General features: G+C 62.5%; 2 protein-coding genes across 13 annotated transcripts in view; one reads left to right on the forward strand and one right to left on the reverse strand.

Moving 5' to 3' along the window:
- The window catches only part of KATNB1 (katanin regulatory subunit B1), a 29,775-nt gene extending 23,406 nt beyond the window's left edge, over positions 1–6,369 (forward strand). For all 4 annotated transcript variants that reach the window (XM_047791563.1, XM_047791561.1, XM_047791562.1 and 1 more), the window contains exons 7-20: positions 1,288–1,371; positions 1,585–1,700; positions 2,076–2,147; positions 2,308–2,458; positions 2,593–2,783; positions 2,887–3,017; positions 3,363–3,413; positions 4,288–4,355; positions 4,496–4,618; positions 4,709–4,858; positions 5,054–5,130; positions 5,218–5,292; positions 5,489–5,605; positions 5,942–6,369. In XM_047791563.1, the coding sequence (XP_047647519.1) occupies positions 1,288–1,371; positions 1,585–1,700; positions 2,076–2,147; positions 2,308–2,458; positions 2,593–2,783; positions 2,887–3,017; positions 3,363–3,413; positions 4,288–4,355; positions 4,496–4,618; positions 4,709–4,858; positions 5,054–5,130; positions 5,218–5,292; positions 5,489–5,605; positions 5,942–6,074 (1,539 nt within the window). In that variant the 3' untranslated portion in view covers positions 6,075–6,369. The remainder of the gene's footprint in view (positions 1–1,287; positions 1,372–1,584; positions 1,701–2,075; positions 2,148–2,307; positions 2,459–2,592; positions 2,784–2,886; positions 3,018–3,362; positions 3,414–4,287; positions 4,356–4,495; positions 4,619–4,708; positions 4,859–5,053; positions 5,131–5,217; positions 5,293–5,488; positions 5,606–5,941) is intronic.
- Positions 6,370–7,820: 1,451 nt separating this feature from the next.
- KIFC3 (kinesin family member C3) overlaps positions 7,821–14,441 on the reverse strand; it is a 40,206-nt gene continuing 33,585 nt past the window's right edge. For 5 of the 9 annotated variants that reach the window (XM_047790208.1, XM_047790213.1, XM_047790206.1 and 2 more), the window contains 8 exons: positions 13,497–13,601; positions 11,284–11,414; positions 10,370–10,493; positions 10,115–10,244; positions 9,799–10,028; positions 9,343–9,477; positions 8,790–8,898; positions 7,821–8,003 (listed from right to left, as the gene is read on the reverse strand). In XM_047790208.1, the coding sequence (XP_047646164.1) occupies positions 7,978–8,003; positions 8,790–8,898; positions 9,343–9,477; positions 9,799–10,028; positions 10,115–10,244; positions 10,370–10,493; positions 11,284–11,414; positions 13,497–13,601 (990 nt within the window). In that variant the 3' untranslated portion in view covers positions 7,821–7,977. Of the gene's footprint in view, positions 8,004–8,202; positions 8,233–8,789; positions 8,899–9,342; positions 9,478–9,798; positions 10,029–10,114; positions 10,245–10,369; positions 10,494–11,283; positions 11,415–13,496; positions 13,602–14,441 lie in introns of those variants that run through there. The other 4 variants (XM_047790211.1, XM_047790207.1, XM_047790215.1 and 1 more) reach the window with 2 other exon arrangements.

Raw genomic sequence — 14,441 nt, forward strand, 5'->3', positions numbered from 1 at the left:
CTCACGGCACTGCTGGATCCTTAACCCACTGAGTGAGGCCAGGGAGCAAACCCACATCCTCGTGGATGCTAGTCGGATTCGTTACCACTGAGGCACAACGAGAACTCCAGCATGTATCTTTTTGAATGAAAGTTTTGTCTGGATAGATGCCCAGGAGTGGGATTGCTGGATCATGTGGTAGTTCTATATTGAGTTTCCTGAGGAACCTCCCTGCTGTTTTGCACAGTGGTTGTACCAACTTACATTCCCCCCAACAGTATAGGAGGGCTCCCTCTTCTCCACACCCTCTCCAGCATTTGTTGTGTATAGATTTACTAATGATGGCCATTCTGACCAGTGTGAAGTGGTACCTCATCGTTTTGATTGACATTCCTCCAGTAACTAGTGATGTTGAATATGTTTTCATGTGCCTGAGGGCCATCTGTATGCCTTTTTTGGAGAAATGTTTATTCGGCTCTTCTGCCCATTTTTCAATTGGGTTGTTTCTTTTTTTTGCTGTTGAGTTGTGTATTTTGGAGATGAAGCCCTTGTCCATTGCATTGTTGAAACTAGTTTTTTCCCATTCCGTAGGTTGTCTGGTTTTTTTTGTTTGATTGGTTTTTTTATGGTTTCTTTTGCTGTGCAAAAGCTTGTAAGTTTGATTAGGTCCCATTGGTTTATTTTTTATTTTATTTCTGTTGCCTGGGGAGACTGACCTAAGAAAACATTTGCATGGCTGACGTCAGAGAATGTTGTGCCTGTGTTTCTCTTCTAGGAGTTTTCTGGTATCTTGTCTTATGTTTAAGTCTAAGCTGTTTTGAGTGTATTTTTGTGCATGGTATGAGGGTGTTTTCTGGTTTCACTGCTGTACATGCAGCTGTCCCCTTTTCCCAGCACCACTGGCTGGATCCTTAACCCACTGAGCAGGGCCAGGGATCGAACCCACCTCCTCATAGATACTAGTCAGGTTTGTTACCACTGAGACCCAATGACAACTCCATTTCATATTCTTGCTTCTTTTGTCGACGATTAATTGGCTGTGGTTGTCTGGGTTTATTTCTGGGCCCTCTGTTCTGTTCCGCTGGTCTGGATGTCTGTGGTTGTACCAGCACCCCACTGTCTGATATCCTGGAGTGTCTGCAGGACTGGGAGTCTTTGACCACATTTGGAGCAGTGTCCTGTGACATCTGCCGCGGTGGCTGTCCGTCCCCTCCTTGCCTGCTCCCCGGAAGCACTGTTTGTGGGGGGCGAGGGGGTGGGGATGGGGAGGGAAGCCCCTAGGGTGCGCCTGCTCTGTCCTCTCCTCAGGGGCACAGCCAGGCTGTGCGGTGTCTCCGGTTCAGCCCCGACGGGAAGTGGTTGGCATCGGCTGCAGATGACCACACAGTGAAGGTAGCTCCTGGCCCGACTTGGGCCCGGGGCTGGGGGCTGGGGGCTGCCAATCACACCAGGGTTTGGTCCTCTTCCCCCACCCATCAGCTCACACATCCCAAGCCTGTCCAGACCGGGGGGTGGTTTGGGGATTGAGTGCTTGGGCGGGGAGAGTCAGGGAGAGGGCAGCCGAGGGCTGGGGCTGGTCCTTACGTCCATGCCGCCCTGCCCCAGCTCTGGGACCTGACTGCTGGCAAGATGATGTCTGAGTTCCCTGGCCACACGGGGCCTGTCAACGTGGTGGAGTTCCACCCCAACGAGTACCTCCTGGCTTCTGGCAGCTCGGACAGGTGAGGGGAGGAGTGGGGCCCATCGCCCGAGACTGTTGTCCTTCACCTCTCTGTCCTGCACGTATACCTGTCCCCAGGATGTCTCCGGCCCAGGGTGTCATGTGCCTGATGATCCTATGTAGACTGAATTGACCGCCAGCCAGAATGGGACCTGGGTCGCCTCCCTCCCCCACTCTGATTTCCCGGACCCAGTGTCCTGGGCCTTCACGGCCCGTTTGGATCCAAGGCCGGTGTTCACTTCCCATGTGCCAAATCCCCTCCCACGGCCTGCACAGGGCCAGCCCTGGCCCCTGGCATTGCTCTTAGTGGCCCTGACCTGGGCGGTCAGGTCCTGAGAGAAGTGGGCTTCCCTGCACAGCCTGACCTCCTTTGCAGGACCATCCGCTTCTGGGATCTGGAGAAATTCCAGGTGGTGAGCTGCATCGAAGGGGAGCCGGGGCCTGTCAGGTACGCGGGCAGCTGGGGGTGGGCCCAGGCCCCCTCCTGGGCAGCGGGATATGGCGGTGGGTGGGCCCTTCCCATCTCTGCTTCTGCTCCCTCGGGGCCTGGGCTCCCTGAAGCTCCCCCAGATTTCTTTTGACCCATGGCCCCCTCTCGCCTGGGCTAGGAGTGTCCTCTTCAACCCCGATGGCTGCTGCCTGTACAGCGGCTGCCAGGACTCCCTGCGTGTCTACGGCTGGGAGCCCGAGCGCTGCTTTGACGTGGTCCTCGTCAACTGGGGCAAGGTGGCCGACCTGGCCATCTGCAACGACCAGCTGGTGAGAGAGCCGTCGCCCACCCGCCTGCCTCCACCTCTGGCCCCCAACTCCCGCTCAGCCCTGCGGGGATCCCGCCCACCGTCCCCCAGCCGCTGCCGCCAAGGGTCCCACCCCAGCTCTGCCGCTTCCTGCAGATAGGTGTGGCCTTCTCCCAGAGCAACGTCTCCTCTTACGTGGTGGACCTGACGCGGGTCACCAGGACAGGCACGGTGGCCCAGGACCCCGTGCAGGACAGCCGGCCCCTGGCGCAGCAGCCGCCCCACCCCAGTGCCCCACTTCGGCGCATCTATGAGCGGCCCGGCACAGCCTGCAGCAAGCCTCAGAGGTGGGGTGCTCGGGGCCTTGGAGGGCGCCGGGGGCACAGGAGTGGGCCCCCAGCCCTGGCCTCACCCGGGCTGCCACCTCCTCTGGGCTTCCCCGCTCCCCAGGGTGAAGCAGAACTCGGAGAGCGAGCGCCGCAGCCCCAGCAGCGAGGACGACCGGGACGAGCGCGAGTCTCGGGCCGAGATCCAGAACACCGAGGATTACAACGAGATCTTCCAGCCCAAGAACAGCATCAGTGAGGCCCGGGCCCTCCCGCCCCTGCCCTCCGAGCCCCAGCGTCCCCATCTGTCCCTGGAAGCAGACAGCCCTTTCCAGGGGTGGCGTCCATGTTGCTCTGCTCCCTTAGCATTAATTCCTAACCCACGCCTGGGCCTGGGCTCTGTTCCCAGGTCCTCTAGGCCCCAGCAGCGGCCCAGCAGCCACTCAGTACCCTGCTTGCCCTGAGCAAAGGCAGGCCCACTGGGCCAAGTAGGTGGGGAGGGGCGAACTTGAGGGTTCGGGTCCCGGGCCATCCCGTGGGGTCTCAGACAGCAGCCCCGGGCTGGCCACTGTGAGTCCCCAGCCACCTTCGCCTCTGCAGGTCGGACACCACCCCGAAGAAGTGAGCCCTTCCCAGCACCCCCGGAGGACGGTGAGTGGGGGGCAGAGCCTGGCCTCCCAGAGTCCCCAGCTGAGAGCCCGCAGCCTCCGTCTCAGCGCAGCCTTTCCAGCCTCTCTCCCCCTGGATCTTTATCCTCCCTTCGCCCAGAAGCACCCACTGTGTGCCGGGCTTGCACTAGGCTCCGGTGCTTGAGCAGGCAGGCAGGTGCTCCAGTCAGGAGCCCAGTGAGGAGCAGGCGGTAGACGGCCACGTGGGGGAAAGAGCGGGTGTGGGGAGGAGCTGCAAGGCCTGTGAGGCTCCAAGGAGGCAGCACACCAGGCAGGCCTGAGGGCCAGATGAGGGGACAGAAGGGAAGGGCCTCCAGTGGGAGGGAGCCCCAAGGAGGGCCTGAGCCTGGGGGGCCGGCAGCAGGCGGCCAGGCCCTGGGTGGGGGTCTGGGTTTGGCTGCTGGAGCATTTGAGCAGGGAGCAAACCTGATCTGCTTTGAGCTTGGAGAAGGTGGGGTGGGCGCCCTGATCCTCAGCCCCTCGGCCCCTCGGCCCCTCGGCCCCTCCCCGGCTTTCTCCTCAAGGGGCCATCCTCGTTCCCGCAGGCTTGGGGCCCGAGAGGCCGCTCCCTCCCACTCTCCCTCCGCGCTCTCCACACACTCCTCTCCGGGGGAGGTGATGGGTTCCCCCCCCCCCCCCGGAGCTCCCTGGGCCCCATCCACACACAGGGCCTGGTGCCTGCTTTTTGCCAAACTGGAGGTTGAGTGGGTGGAAGGGAGAGGACAGGCCCAGCCCCTCCCCCGGGCCTCCCGCAGTCACAGGTGCCACCCAGAGTCCCACCCCGAGCGCTGGCCTCTTCCCGCCGGTGCCTTCTCCCAGCCCAACCTGACCCAGTGATCTTTTCCTTCTGCCTCTAGACATGGCCACAGCCAAGGAGGCAGCAAAGCCCAGCCCAGCCACAGACGTGCAGTTCCCGGTGCCAAATGTATGTCCCAGCGGCACTGGCGTGGTGTGGGTTTCAGAGGGGGGCTGGAGTCCTGAGCCAGGGTTGAGGCGGCCGTGCCGGGGCGGGGGCAGAGGGGGAGGCCTCAGGCTGGCCGCCTGCTGAGCTCCTGACCTCTCCAGCTCGAGGTCCTGCCCGGGCCCCCCACTGTCGTCACTTCCACCCCCGCACCCAAGGCCGAGCCTGCCATCATCCCTGCCACCCGGAATGAGCCCATCGGGCTGAAGGCCTCCGACTTCCTGCCCGTGAGTGGGGGCCCAGACACTGAGGGCAGCTGGAGGCCTGAGGGGCGAGGGCAGAACTTGGCTGCCAGCATCCGTGCACCCATCCCGCAGGCCGTGAAGATCCCCCAGCAGGTGGAGCTGCTTGACGAGGATGCCATGTCCCAGATCCGCAAAGGCCACGACACCATGTGTGTCGTGCTCACCAGCCGCCACAAGAACCTGGATACTGTGTGGGCCGCGTGGACCACAGGCGACATCAAGGCAAGTGCCACCTCTGCTGGGTTTTGGCTGCGCTGAGAAAGAGGGCTGCCTGTGGGGAGGGGGGCAGTGAGGGCCAGATGGCCCCTCTCACCACGCTGTGCAGTCTTGCTAACACCCCCCCCCATTAACCCCATCACCACGCCACCCCCAGGCCACTGTCCCCAGTCCCCTCTGATGGGTGCTCTGTTTGCACAGACATCGGTGGACTCCGCCGTGGCCATCAATGACCTGTCGGTGGTAGTGGACCTCCTCAACATTGTCAACCAGAAGGCGTAAGTGGCCGTGGTGGGGTGCGGAGGGGTGTGGGCGGCGTGGGCAGGACCGGCGCTGAGGGCCCATGTCCCCGGCCCTCTCCCCAGCTCCCTGTGGAAGCTGGACCTGTGCACCACCATCCTGCCGCAGATCGAGAAGCTTCTGAAGAGCAAGTATGAGAGGTACACATGGGGAAGCAGCACCTGCCTCACAGCAGGGAAGAGGGGGGACCACGGCAGAAACCCCAGGGCCAGCGACGTGGCTGGGCAGCTTTGCTTTCCCCTCCCGGTTGGAGAGGCCAGAATGACGTCAAGCCCCTGCTCCTGTGTGTACCTTGCCCGCTGTTATCTTTTTGTGACTCCATCCATCTCTCTGAAGCTACGTCCAGACGGGCTGCACCTCCCTGAAGCTGATCCTGAAGCGGTTTCTGCCCCTGATAACTGACATGCTGGCGGCCCCGCCCTCCGTGGGTGTGGACATCAGCCGGGAGGAGAGGTGAGGGGCCAGGCAGTGGGGGTGCGGCTGCGGTGCCCTGCCGGTGAGGCCCCCTAGGCCTGGGGGCTCAGCCTGCTTGGTGACGGCCCCACTGAAACCGCTTATAGAGAAGGTTATTGGGCCTGGGACGGTGGCTTGGGCAGGGTAGCCAGAGCCTGGCTTCCTCTGAGGCCTGGCTCTGCCCTAAGCCCTGGCCCAGCCTCAGTGGGTCCTGTGTGATGAGCCTCAGCCTTGCTCTGGGAGGAGGAGCGGGAGGGATTAGTACAGGAAAGGCCCTGGCCTTGGGTGGGATCCAGTGCCGGTGCTGCACGTCAAGTACTGCCCTTCTGCCCACAGGCTGCACAAGTGCCGGCTCTGCTACAAGCAGCTCAAGAGCATCAGCGGCTTTGTTAAAAGCAAGTCAAGCTTGAGCGGCCGCCATGGCAGTGCCTTCCGGGAGCTGCACCTGCTCATGGCCAGTTTGGACTGAGGAGCCCAGAGGGTGGGGGCACGGGCAGACCTCAGGCCTGGCCTCGGCCCCTGCTCCTGTTCCCTGTGTGCCCACCGGCCCATGAGCCTCTGCTCGGCCCCCACTGCTGCCCTGCGGCCATCCTGGAGGCGGCGCTGGCCCACTGGCCACCTCCACAGCCCTGACCTCTGAGACAGCTTCTCTCCAGGAGCAGGTGTCCAGCTTTGCCCAACTTCTGCTTCATGGGGCAGCAAACTGAGCCCTGAGGCTGCTGCTGTAATTTATGAAGGTGAATCTTATTAAATTTGTAACTTGCCCTGCTTTCCTCATTGGGAGTCCTCTGGTTACAGTTGCCAGGCTGTCCTGAGACCACCCCTTCAGGCCGTGTGCCAGGCAGTGTGGCCAGCAGGGGGCAGCAGCGTGATGGGCCGGTGGGAAGGGACAAAGTCAGATTTCCTCTGGGGTGAAGCGGCAGGGAACAGCAACTCCCTCTTCAAGGCTTAGAGAAACAGGTGAGGAGAGGGCTCACCAGCCCAGCTCCTCTGTCTCAGCCACCCCTCCCTGCTGTCCTGTGCAGCCTCCAAGGCCAGCCAGCAGCTGTCCACTGCAGGGCGCCCGGCCCCTGGCCTTGCAGGTGTGGCCACCGCTAGGTGGGCCTGGAGCCCTCCACTCTCCCGCCTCCTTGTAGGAGGGCTGTGAACAGCCTTCACTCCCCGCAGGAACCCCCGGTGCTGGCTACCCAGAACAGCTCCCCTGGCCCAGGGGGTCATCCCTGCTCCTGCGACTGCAAGTTCAGCCCAGTCGGCGGGAGGACCCCACTGAGCGCTGGTGCGTTCCCGCAAGGCTGGAACCAGGTGCAGGCCAGCACAGCCCCCGTGGTGGGAAGCGGGGTGGTGCTGCACTGATGGGTGGGGTGCCATAGGCAGTGGCGGGGGGGCGGTGGTGGCATTCACCTGTGGCCAGTTCACCTAAGGCGCCAAGACTGAGGCAGAGGGCAGGCCGTGGAGTGGGGTCCGTCCTGGCTGGGGCTGTGGAAGCTCTTCAAACGCTTGTGTTTCCCATCTGCTCCATAAAAGGGAGGTGACAGCACTGCTGACCGGGGTCACGATAAGGGCAACCAGGCTAGGGAGGCCGCTGGCTCCTCCCACTCGTGCAGGTGGAGGACACGGGAGCTGGGCTTCTGGACAGCTCAGGAGGGCTGTGGGTGCGCAGCCTGCACGGGCCAATGCCCTGCTCTGTGATCCCACCAGGGGCTCACGAAACCAACTCTCTCAAACAATACTTGTGTAAAAACGTTATTTTAATAAGTAAAAATGGCTAAGCTTCCAAAAGTTTTTAAATAGAATGGCAGGAGGCCAGTAAGCAAGGAGACGGCCTGGTGCCAGGCTGATGAGGGGAAGCAGCAACATCCCTGCCCACGGGCCTCCTGCCAGCTGTAAATACAGCCCAGCCCACGGCAAGGGCCGGGCCGCTGTGTGCACCCCAACACTCTGCACACACCCAGGGAGACCTCAACTCCCTGGGAGCGGAGACGAGTGGGACGGGGCCGCCCACCAGCCGCCCAGTTCCCACCGTTCCCTGCCTTCTGGGGGCTCCCCAGCCCACCCACCAGGGAGGGCCCTGCAGGCTGGGGAGGGGGCTGGGCCAGCCTGGGTGAGGGCCCACCCTCCCACACCTGCCCAGCCGCCCCACGAGGGCCCACTTGGTGGGCCTGGGCCTCCCCTTCCAGCCAGTGCCCTTTGCGCCCAGAGCCACAGGGGAAAGACACCGTTTCCTTCTGAACATGTTTCTCATTGCTGAAGGGAGTTGGGGCAAAAGAGGAGCCTCCACTCTGGCCTCTGCCTCCCGGGCTCTCAGCACTGCAGCAGGAGCAGGCCAGCCGGGCATCAGCCCAGTCCCTGGTCCGGCAGGGTGGACGTGTCCATCACACAGGCAGCGGCCTGCACTTCCCTGCAGGAGGAGAGGGGCGCGTTAGGCCCGGATCAGCAGCCTCTGTCCCAGAGCGGGAGGAAGCCGGGCAGAAGCACACAGATAGCAGGCAGCGACGACAGACCCCGCCCGGAGCAGCCAGCTTCCCGGCCCAGCCCTGCACCCGAGGCGGCCAGGCAGGCGGGTGGGCAGGCAGCCCTGGGCTGCGGCCCCACACTCACCTGGAGACTCTGCAGCCCCAGCCGTCAGGCTGAAATCAAAGCAACAGGCGTCTCACTGGTAGGCTTGCTGTGGGCCAAGACCCCCCAGGACCCTGCTGCCCTCTTCTCCCTTTGGCCCCAAACACTTGCCAGGCCCTTCTGTGAGTGGGCTAGGCGGGGGGTAGGGGTGGGGTGGGGGGGGGTGTGTGTGCAGGGCCCTGGATTCCGGTGCTGGGGACAGGCCCGCTCATTTGAGACAGGCGAGCCCTGGCCTTTTCCCCCCGGCCCCCGGGAGTTGAGGCCTGCCTTGGAGGGTATGTCCTGCATGAGCCCAGCCGCAGAGAAGTGGAGAACGGTCCTGGGCCTCAGGTCAGCAGCCCGGGGCTGGGCTCCTTTCACACTACTCCTTCTCCAAGGGGCCCCTCTGTTTCCCATCTGTAAAGTGGACCGAGCACTGTCGGCCCTGAGTACTTCCCAGGGCCAGGGAAGGTTGTGAAACAGGTTCTGGAGAAAGTTTATAAACTCAAAAAAAGAGTGGGAGAAAAGGCCCATTCAGATCGGGGCAGCCCAATGGCCGTGAGCAACCCGCCTACCCCTATAGACTCACCGGAGGGCTGCAGCTTTCTCCTGATGGAGCCTGGGCGGCTAGTGGTCCCAGAGCCGGGAGCCGAATGGGCTCGTGCTGAGGGCTGTGGCGTCTGGCAAGCCGGCTCCCACTGGGGAGAGAAGGGCAGGTGGGTGGGGCCTGCTGCCCTGGGTCACCCCCTCCCCCACGTTTCCCCTCCCCAGCCACCTGAAGCTGCTTCCTCATCTGCAGGATGGGCTTGATGATGATACAGTAACCATGGGGACAGGAGGGTAAGAATTGTGAGATAATAGACATAAAGTAAACTAGTTACTATTGAGCACTTGGGTGCCCGCCTGCACCCCACCCACCTCCAACCAGCTGATGCCCCTACAGGTACCTCTGAGGCCAGGAAGAAACACCTGGCCTAAAGAGGCTGCTGACTTTGGGCTCAAGTTCAGGCCACTCCCTCAGGCATCTTCGCCTCCTCATCACTCCAGGCTGACCTCCCCTCCCTGCCCTCCCTCCTGCCCACAAGCGAGCAGGAAGTCTGACCCGCTGGCGGCCGGAGGCAGGCCTGCAATGGTCCCCGTACCTCTAGATGCTCCTGGCTGGACCAGGACCCGAGCTCTGCCCTGCGGGACCCGGGGCCCAGCTCCACGGAGCGCACCCTCTCAGCAAACTTGAGGGAGTAGAGCGTCTCACTGGTGTTCTTCTCCACGGGGGACACCTAGGGGACACAAGAGCTCACTCCCCACCCTGCCAGCTGGCTGCCCTCACAGAACTGGGAGGGGTACCAAAGGGAGCTCACAAGCAGGGGGCTCTAGAAGGTTCCCCAGAGAAAACTGAGAGGGAGGGGAGCCGGAAGGGCAACCGAGGGTGGTGTGTACAAGCACTGGGGGGAGGGGCACATGTCACAGACTAGGGAGCTGCTGCTAAGAGGCCCTTCCCTGCGCCCTTGGCGGTTACAGGCCACAGGGGAAGGGGGTGTGGCCCTGCTCTTGGAGCCAGCGGAACCCCTAACACGCTGGTGGCCACCTGAGGCCCTCACCTGCACCACCATGAGGGTCTTGCTGTCCCCGCTGAGCGAGTCCTGCAGCAGGTAGGTGAGCTTGGAGTTGCGAAAGGGCACGTGGCCCTGGCGGGAGCGCAGGGCAGCAATGACGTCCCCCAGGGCCGACAGCGACTTGTTGATGTGCTGCGCCTCCCGCAGGCGGCTGCCCTCCGCCCCCGACTTGCCCACGCGCTCCGAGCCGGCCAGGTCCACCAGGTTCAGCTTCCCTGCGGGGGGGGCACCGGGCAGGTCACGGCCGCCCCAGGACGAGGGGCGGGGGTGCTCGGGCCGGGCGGCCGCGGCCTTCACTCACCGGTGGTCCGGAGGCCGGTGCTGCAGTCCACGCCGCGCACCGTCACGATGAGCAGAGCGTGCGAGCGCGAGCTGTGCTCGTTCAGGTTGGTGAACTCCGTGGTGCGGTTAGTGTGGCCGAACTCGAACACCTGGGCCGAGGGCGAAGCGGGCAAGAGGCCCAGGGGTGGCCGTCAGGTACCCGGGCGAGGGGGCGTCACCCTCAGCCTGCATCCCGCCACCAGCCTGTCCTGGGGACAGTGGCGCGGAAACTCACCTTGTTGATGTCCTCCACGCTCTGCACCTGGAACTCCGTCAGCCCTGGCACGTACAGCTGCCCGCTGCCGTCGGGGCACAGCCGGATCTCCAATTTCTCCTGGGGCTCCTGCCCCAGCAGGTCCCTGAGGGCACGAAGGACGGTCACACCCTCTTTCCAGTCTTCTGCCGGCACTGCCCCCACCCCCAGCCTGGAATGTTCTCCAACCATCACACTATGCAAAGCTTTCCCAGACGGTCCTTGGGCTAAGCCCCGCCCTCTCCCCCCAGGGCACTCAGTCCACTGAAAGGCAGAGAGATGTCAGAATGTTCCCCCAAAGTCTTTTGGTGGTGCTCCTCCTGCCCCCACAATGCACTGAGCCCCTGGGGGGGCAGGTCTCCCCAAGGCTCCACTCACACTTTTTTTTTTTTAGGGCATACGGAGGTTCCCAGGCAAGGGGTCTGATCGAATTGGAGCTGCATCTGCTGGGCTACGCCACAGCCACAGCCAGGCAGGATCCCAGCCGTGTCTGCAACCTACACCACAGCTCACGGCAACTCTGGATCTTTGACCCACTGAGTCAGGCCAGGGACTGAACCCTCAACCTCATGGTTCCTAGTCACATTTGTTTCTGCTGCACCACGACAGGAACTCCCCCACTCGCACTTGACACCCACCACCTGGTACAGCCCGCAGGTAGGGTGCAGACAATCGGAGGGGAAAAGGAGTGCCTGGGTCTGAGAGTGCCAGGGGGCCTCAGAGCCCTCCTCCCTCCTGCCTGCGAGGTGCTCAGAACCTGGTCCCTGGGGCAGAGTCACGACAGGCAGCTCCAGACTCTCTTCTTCAGGGAGCCCCCACCTCGCAGCCCTGAGGACCAAAAGCTGCCCAGGAGGGCCTGCGCTCCTGCTAAAGGCCCCCGCCCGAGGGCCCCTCACCTGAGGACCTCGTTGTAGATCTCGGCAGCGCTGACCGTGATGGTGTACTCCCAGTCGGACGCCTTCTCCTGCACCTCGGCGAAGAGCAGCTGCAGGGCCCGCTGGTTGATGCCTGGGTTCTCAGGGGTCCCCTGGGGGCGGAATCAAGGCCCCAGTGAGCCAGGCCTCTTCCCCGCCACGAGGGCTGCCCCATACAGATGCTCACGTGGTGTGCGGGGCCCCCACCTGCTCTGGCTACCCCTCACAGGCCAGCCTCCCTGACCGAAGCTCCCATCTGCATGCAGATCTGCCCCCCAAAACGGCCTCCACCAGCTACAAGCAACTTCATCTCCTTGGGTCTCAGTTTCCACACCTTTGAAATGGCCCCACCTGCCAGGATTGGACCTGAGACTTAAAGCAGAGCCCTGGGTGAAGCTCCTGTCCTGGGCCTGCACACAGGGGCTGCTGATGTGTACCTGGCCCTGGTGTCACCCGGGAGGAGACATTGGCAATGTATGATGTTCCTGCCACTGCCTGGGGGGTGGGGAAGGGTCTCAAGGTCAGGGAGGCCATGAGCTAGACTCTGTGGGTGGTGCAGCGGAGGCACAGACAGAGTTGGCAAGTGACCTGAGGCCGGATGGCCTGGCTGGCCTTTCAGGAAAGAAATCTGGACTCCTTCCCTGAACCTCCCACCCTCCCCAGCCCCCACTTCCACTTCTGCCACTGGGGCCTCCTCGCCAGGCCTCAGTACCTCCAAGCACCCTCCAACCTGCTGTTCCCTAGGCCTGGAGGGCTCTTCTCCGCACTCCTGGGACTGGCTTAGGTGTCTGCTCCAAAGTCACTTCTTCAGGGAGGAGGCTTCTCTTCCCCCTGAAGGTCTGATCCCTCCCTCACTGTTGGTTCCTCATACCTGGATCAATATTTCTCCCTGGCACCTGACAGCACACCCCTTGCTTTGCTGTGTGCACTGCTGGCTCCCACTGGCAGGATGGCTCTGTGGGGGGCAGGCACTCTGTGGTTACCACTGTGCCCTGGCTCCAGGCACGGTGCCTGATGCACATCTGCCTCAGCAGGGAGGGCTGGGAGGATGGGTGCCCCTGGTGGTTACCTCAGCTCTAAGCACCCAAGGAGTTCCCACTGCGGCTCAGCTCAAACAAATCCAGCTGGTATTCACGAGGATGCAGGTTCGATCCCTGGCCTTGCTCAGTGGGTTAAGGATCCAGCATTGCTGGGAGCTGTGGTGTAGGTCACAGACATGGCTTGGATCTGGCGTGGCTGTGGCTGTGGCCAGCAGCAACAGCTCCAATTCACCCCCTAGCCTGGGAACCTCCATATGCCACAGGTGTGGCCATAAAAAGCAAAAAAAAAACAAAAAACCCCAAAACCCAAAAACTCCAAGCACCCAAGACAGAGCGGGAGCCTAGGAGCTGCGCCCCCCCCCCCCAATCTGGCTTGGCCTGCCCCTCGCTAACCAGTCTCATCAATCCCAGAATTGAGGGAAAAGAAGGTCTGGATTGGAGGAGAAGGGACCACCACAGCAGTCCCCCCAGAGGATGTTAAAGCCTGGGCCAGCAGGGCCCTCTTAACGTCTTTGTTGGGACACCAGCCCACCTCCCCTACCAGGAGAATCCCACAGCAGCACTACCCCCCAGGAGCCAGGGAAATGCTAACAAACCAAAGACATCGCTGGGGCCTGCTTTCCACTTCTATCTATGGTCAGAGTCTTCCTCCTCTCAACACCCCCATCCCCAGCCACACCCCACGGAGGGGGGCGTGGCGCAGGTGCGGAGCTGAGGCCCTGGGAGCAGCAGGTAAGACCTGGGTGCCCAGGACAGCTTCACTGGCTGGTCTCCCCCAACTGCCAGGATCTCCTGGGGGACAGAGATGCACCCTCCTTCATGCTGACACGCCAGAGCCGCCACATGGAGCGCCATACAGCAGCAGCCCAATAAATGTGTTTGAGTGAAATCAAGCCAGTCCTGAGAGACGCCCGCAGCGATCTGCCCTGGACTCTGAGCCCAGGCCAAGACCCCTCTGAGGCCAGAGGCTATTGCCAGCACACCTCCCCCGCCCCGATACCCACTGGGACCATGTTGGGCTTGTGCCTCACGGCTAACAGGGTAACGTGGGGCCCTGCTCCAAGGTGGCCATGAAGACCAAGTGAGGCACAACATGGTGGCAGTGGGGGGGGGGGTCTTCACTCTGAACCCCTGCCCCATGCAGTGGGCACCCACCTCCATCGTGTACGTCTTGCCAGCCCCCGTCTGGCCATAGGCGAAGATGCAGACGTTGAAGCCGTCGATGCAGGAGGTGATCAGGGCCTGCACCTCCTGGAACACCTGGGGTGGGGGGACATGCGGTGGTGGGCGTGGGGCTGCCAGGACCAAGGGCCCCTACCAGCAACTTCCTCATGACCCCCGCCCCCTGTGCTTCAGCAACCCCACAGCACATACTATTGTGGGCAACCAGCTCACTCTGGAGGAATCCATGACTACTAGGCCACTGATGCCGGCATCAGTGGGCGGTCTCACTGATGAATGACTGAAGGGACTGCCCACCAGATTCGGATGCAGGGGCCGCCCCGCCCGGGAGCTCAGGAGACCTCCCCAGCTTCTCTCCTCCCAAGATGGGTCAGCAAATGATGGTAGAGCCCGGTACCGCCACGAGCCTGCCTGCCAGCCCACAACAAAGGACAGGGGCAAAGATAAACCCTGCAAGGGGATGGCAAGGCATGGGCAGGACTGGCCTCCCCAGGCTGGCCCTGGCAGAGATGAGAACACATGGCTCACACAGGCTGAGCGCTCCTCACTGAGGCCTGAGGGGCAGCGTGGGACTCCCTAGGGAGACCCTTTGGCACTGACACAGGAGGTGCTCCTGACTGGAGAGGGCCTGCCTCTCGGCAAAGCCCGGGTCTCGTGGATGGGCGGAGCCATGTTGAGTGGGACGGACTATGGGAGGGGCCCCCAAAGTGGGTGTGGCCGAATATGGGTGGGGACCACGTGGGTGGGAGGGGCCATGAGAGTGGGTGTGGTTATGCAGGTGGGCGGGGCCATATGAGTGTCATAGGTTATGTATGGCTCTCTCCTTAAGCAGAGGCTTCTGAAGTCTTCACTTTTATCTTCCCACTCTCTCCTCCAGAGGTGAGGAGAAGGGGAGTGTGCGGTCCCGGCTTCTCCTTC

The sequence above is a fragment of the Phacochoerus africanus genome, chromosome 8 (genome assembly GCF_016906955.1).
Source record: "Phacochoerus africanus isolate WHEZ1 chromosome 8, ROS_Pafr_v1, whole genome shotgun sequence".
Classification (NCBI taxonomy): Eukaryota; Metazoa; Chordata; class Mammalia; order Artiodactyla; family Suidae; genus Phacochoerus; species Phacochoerus africanus.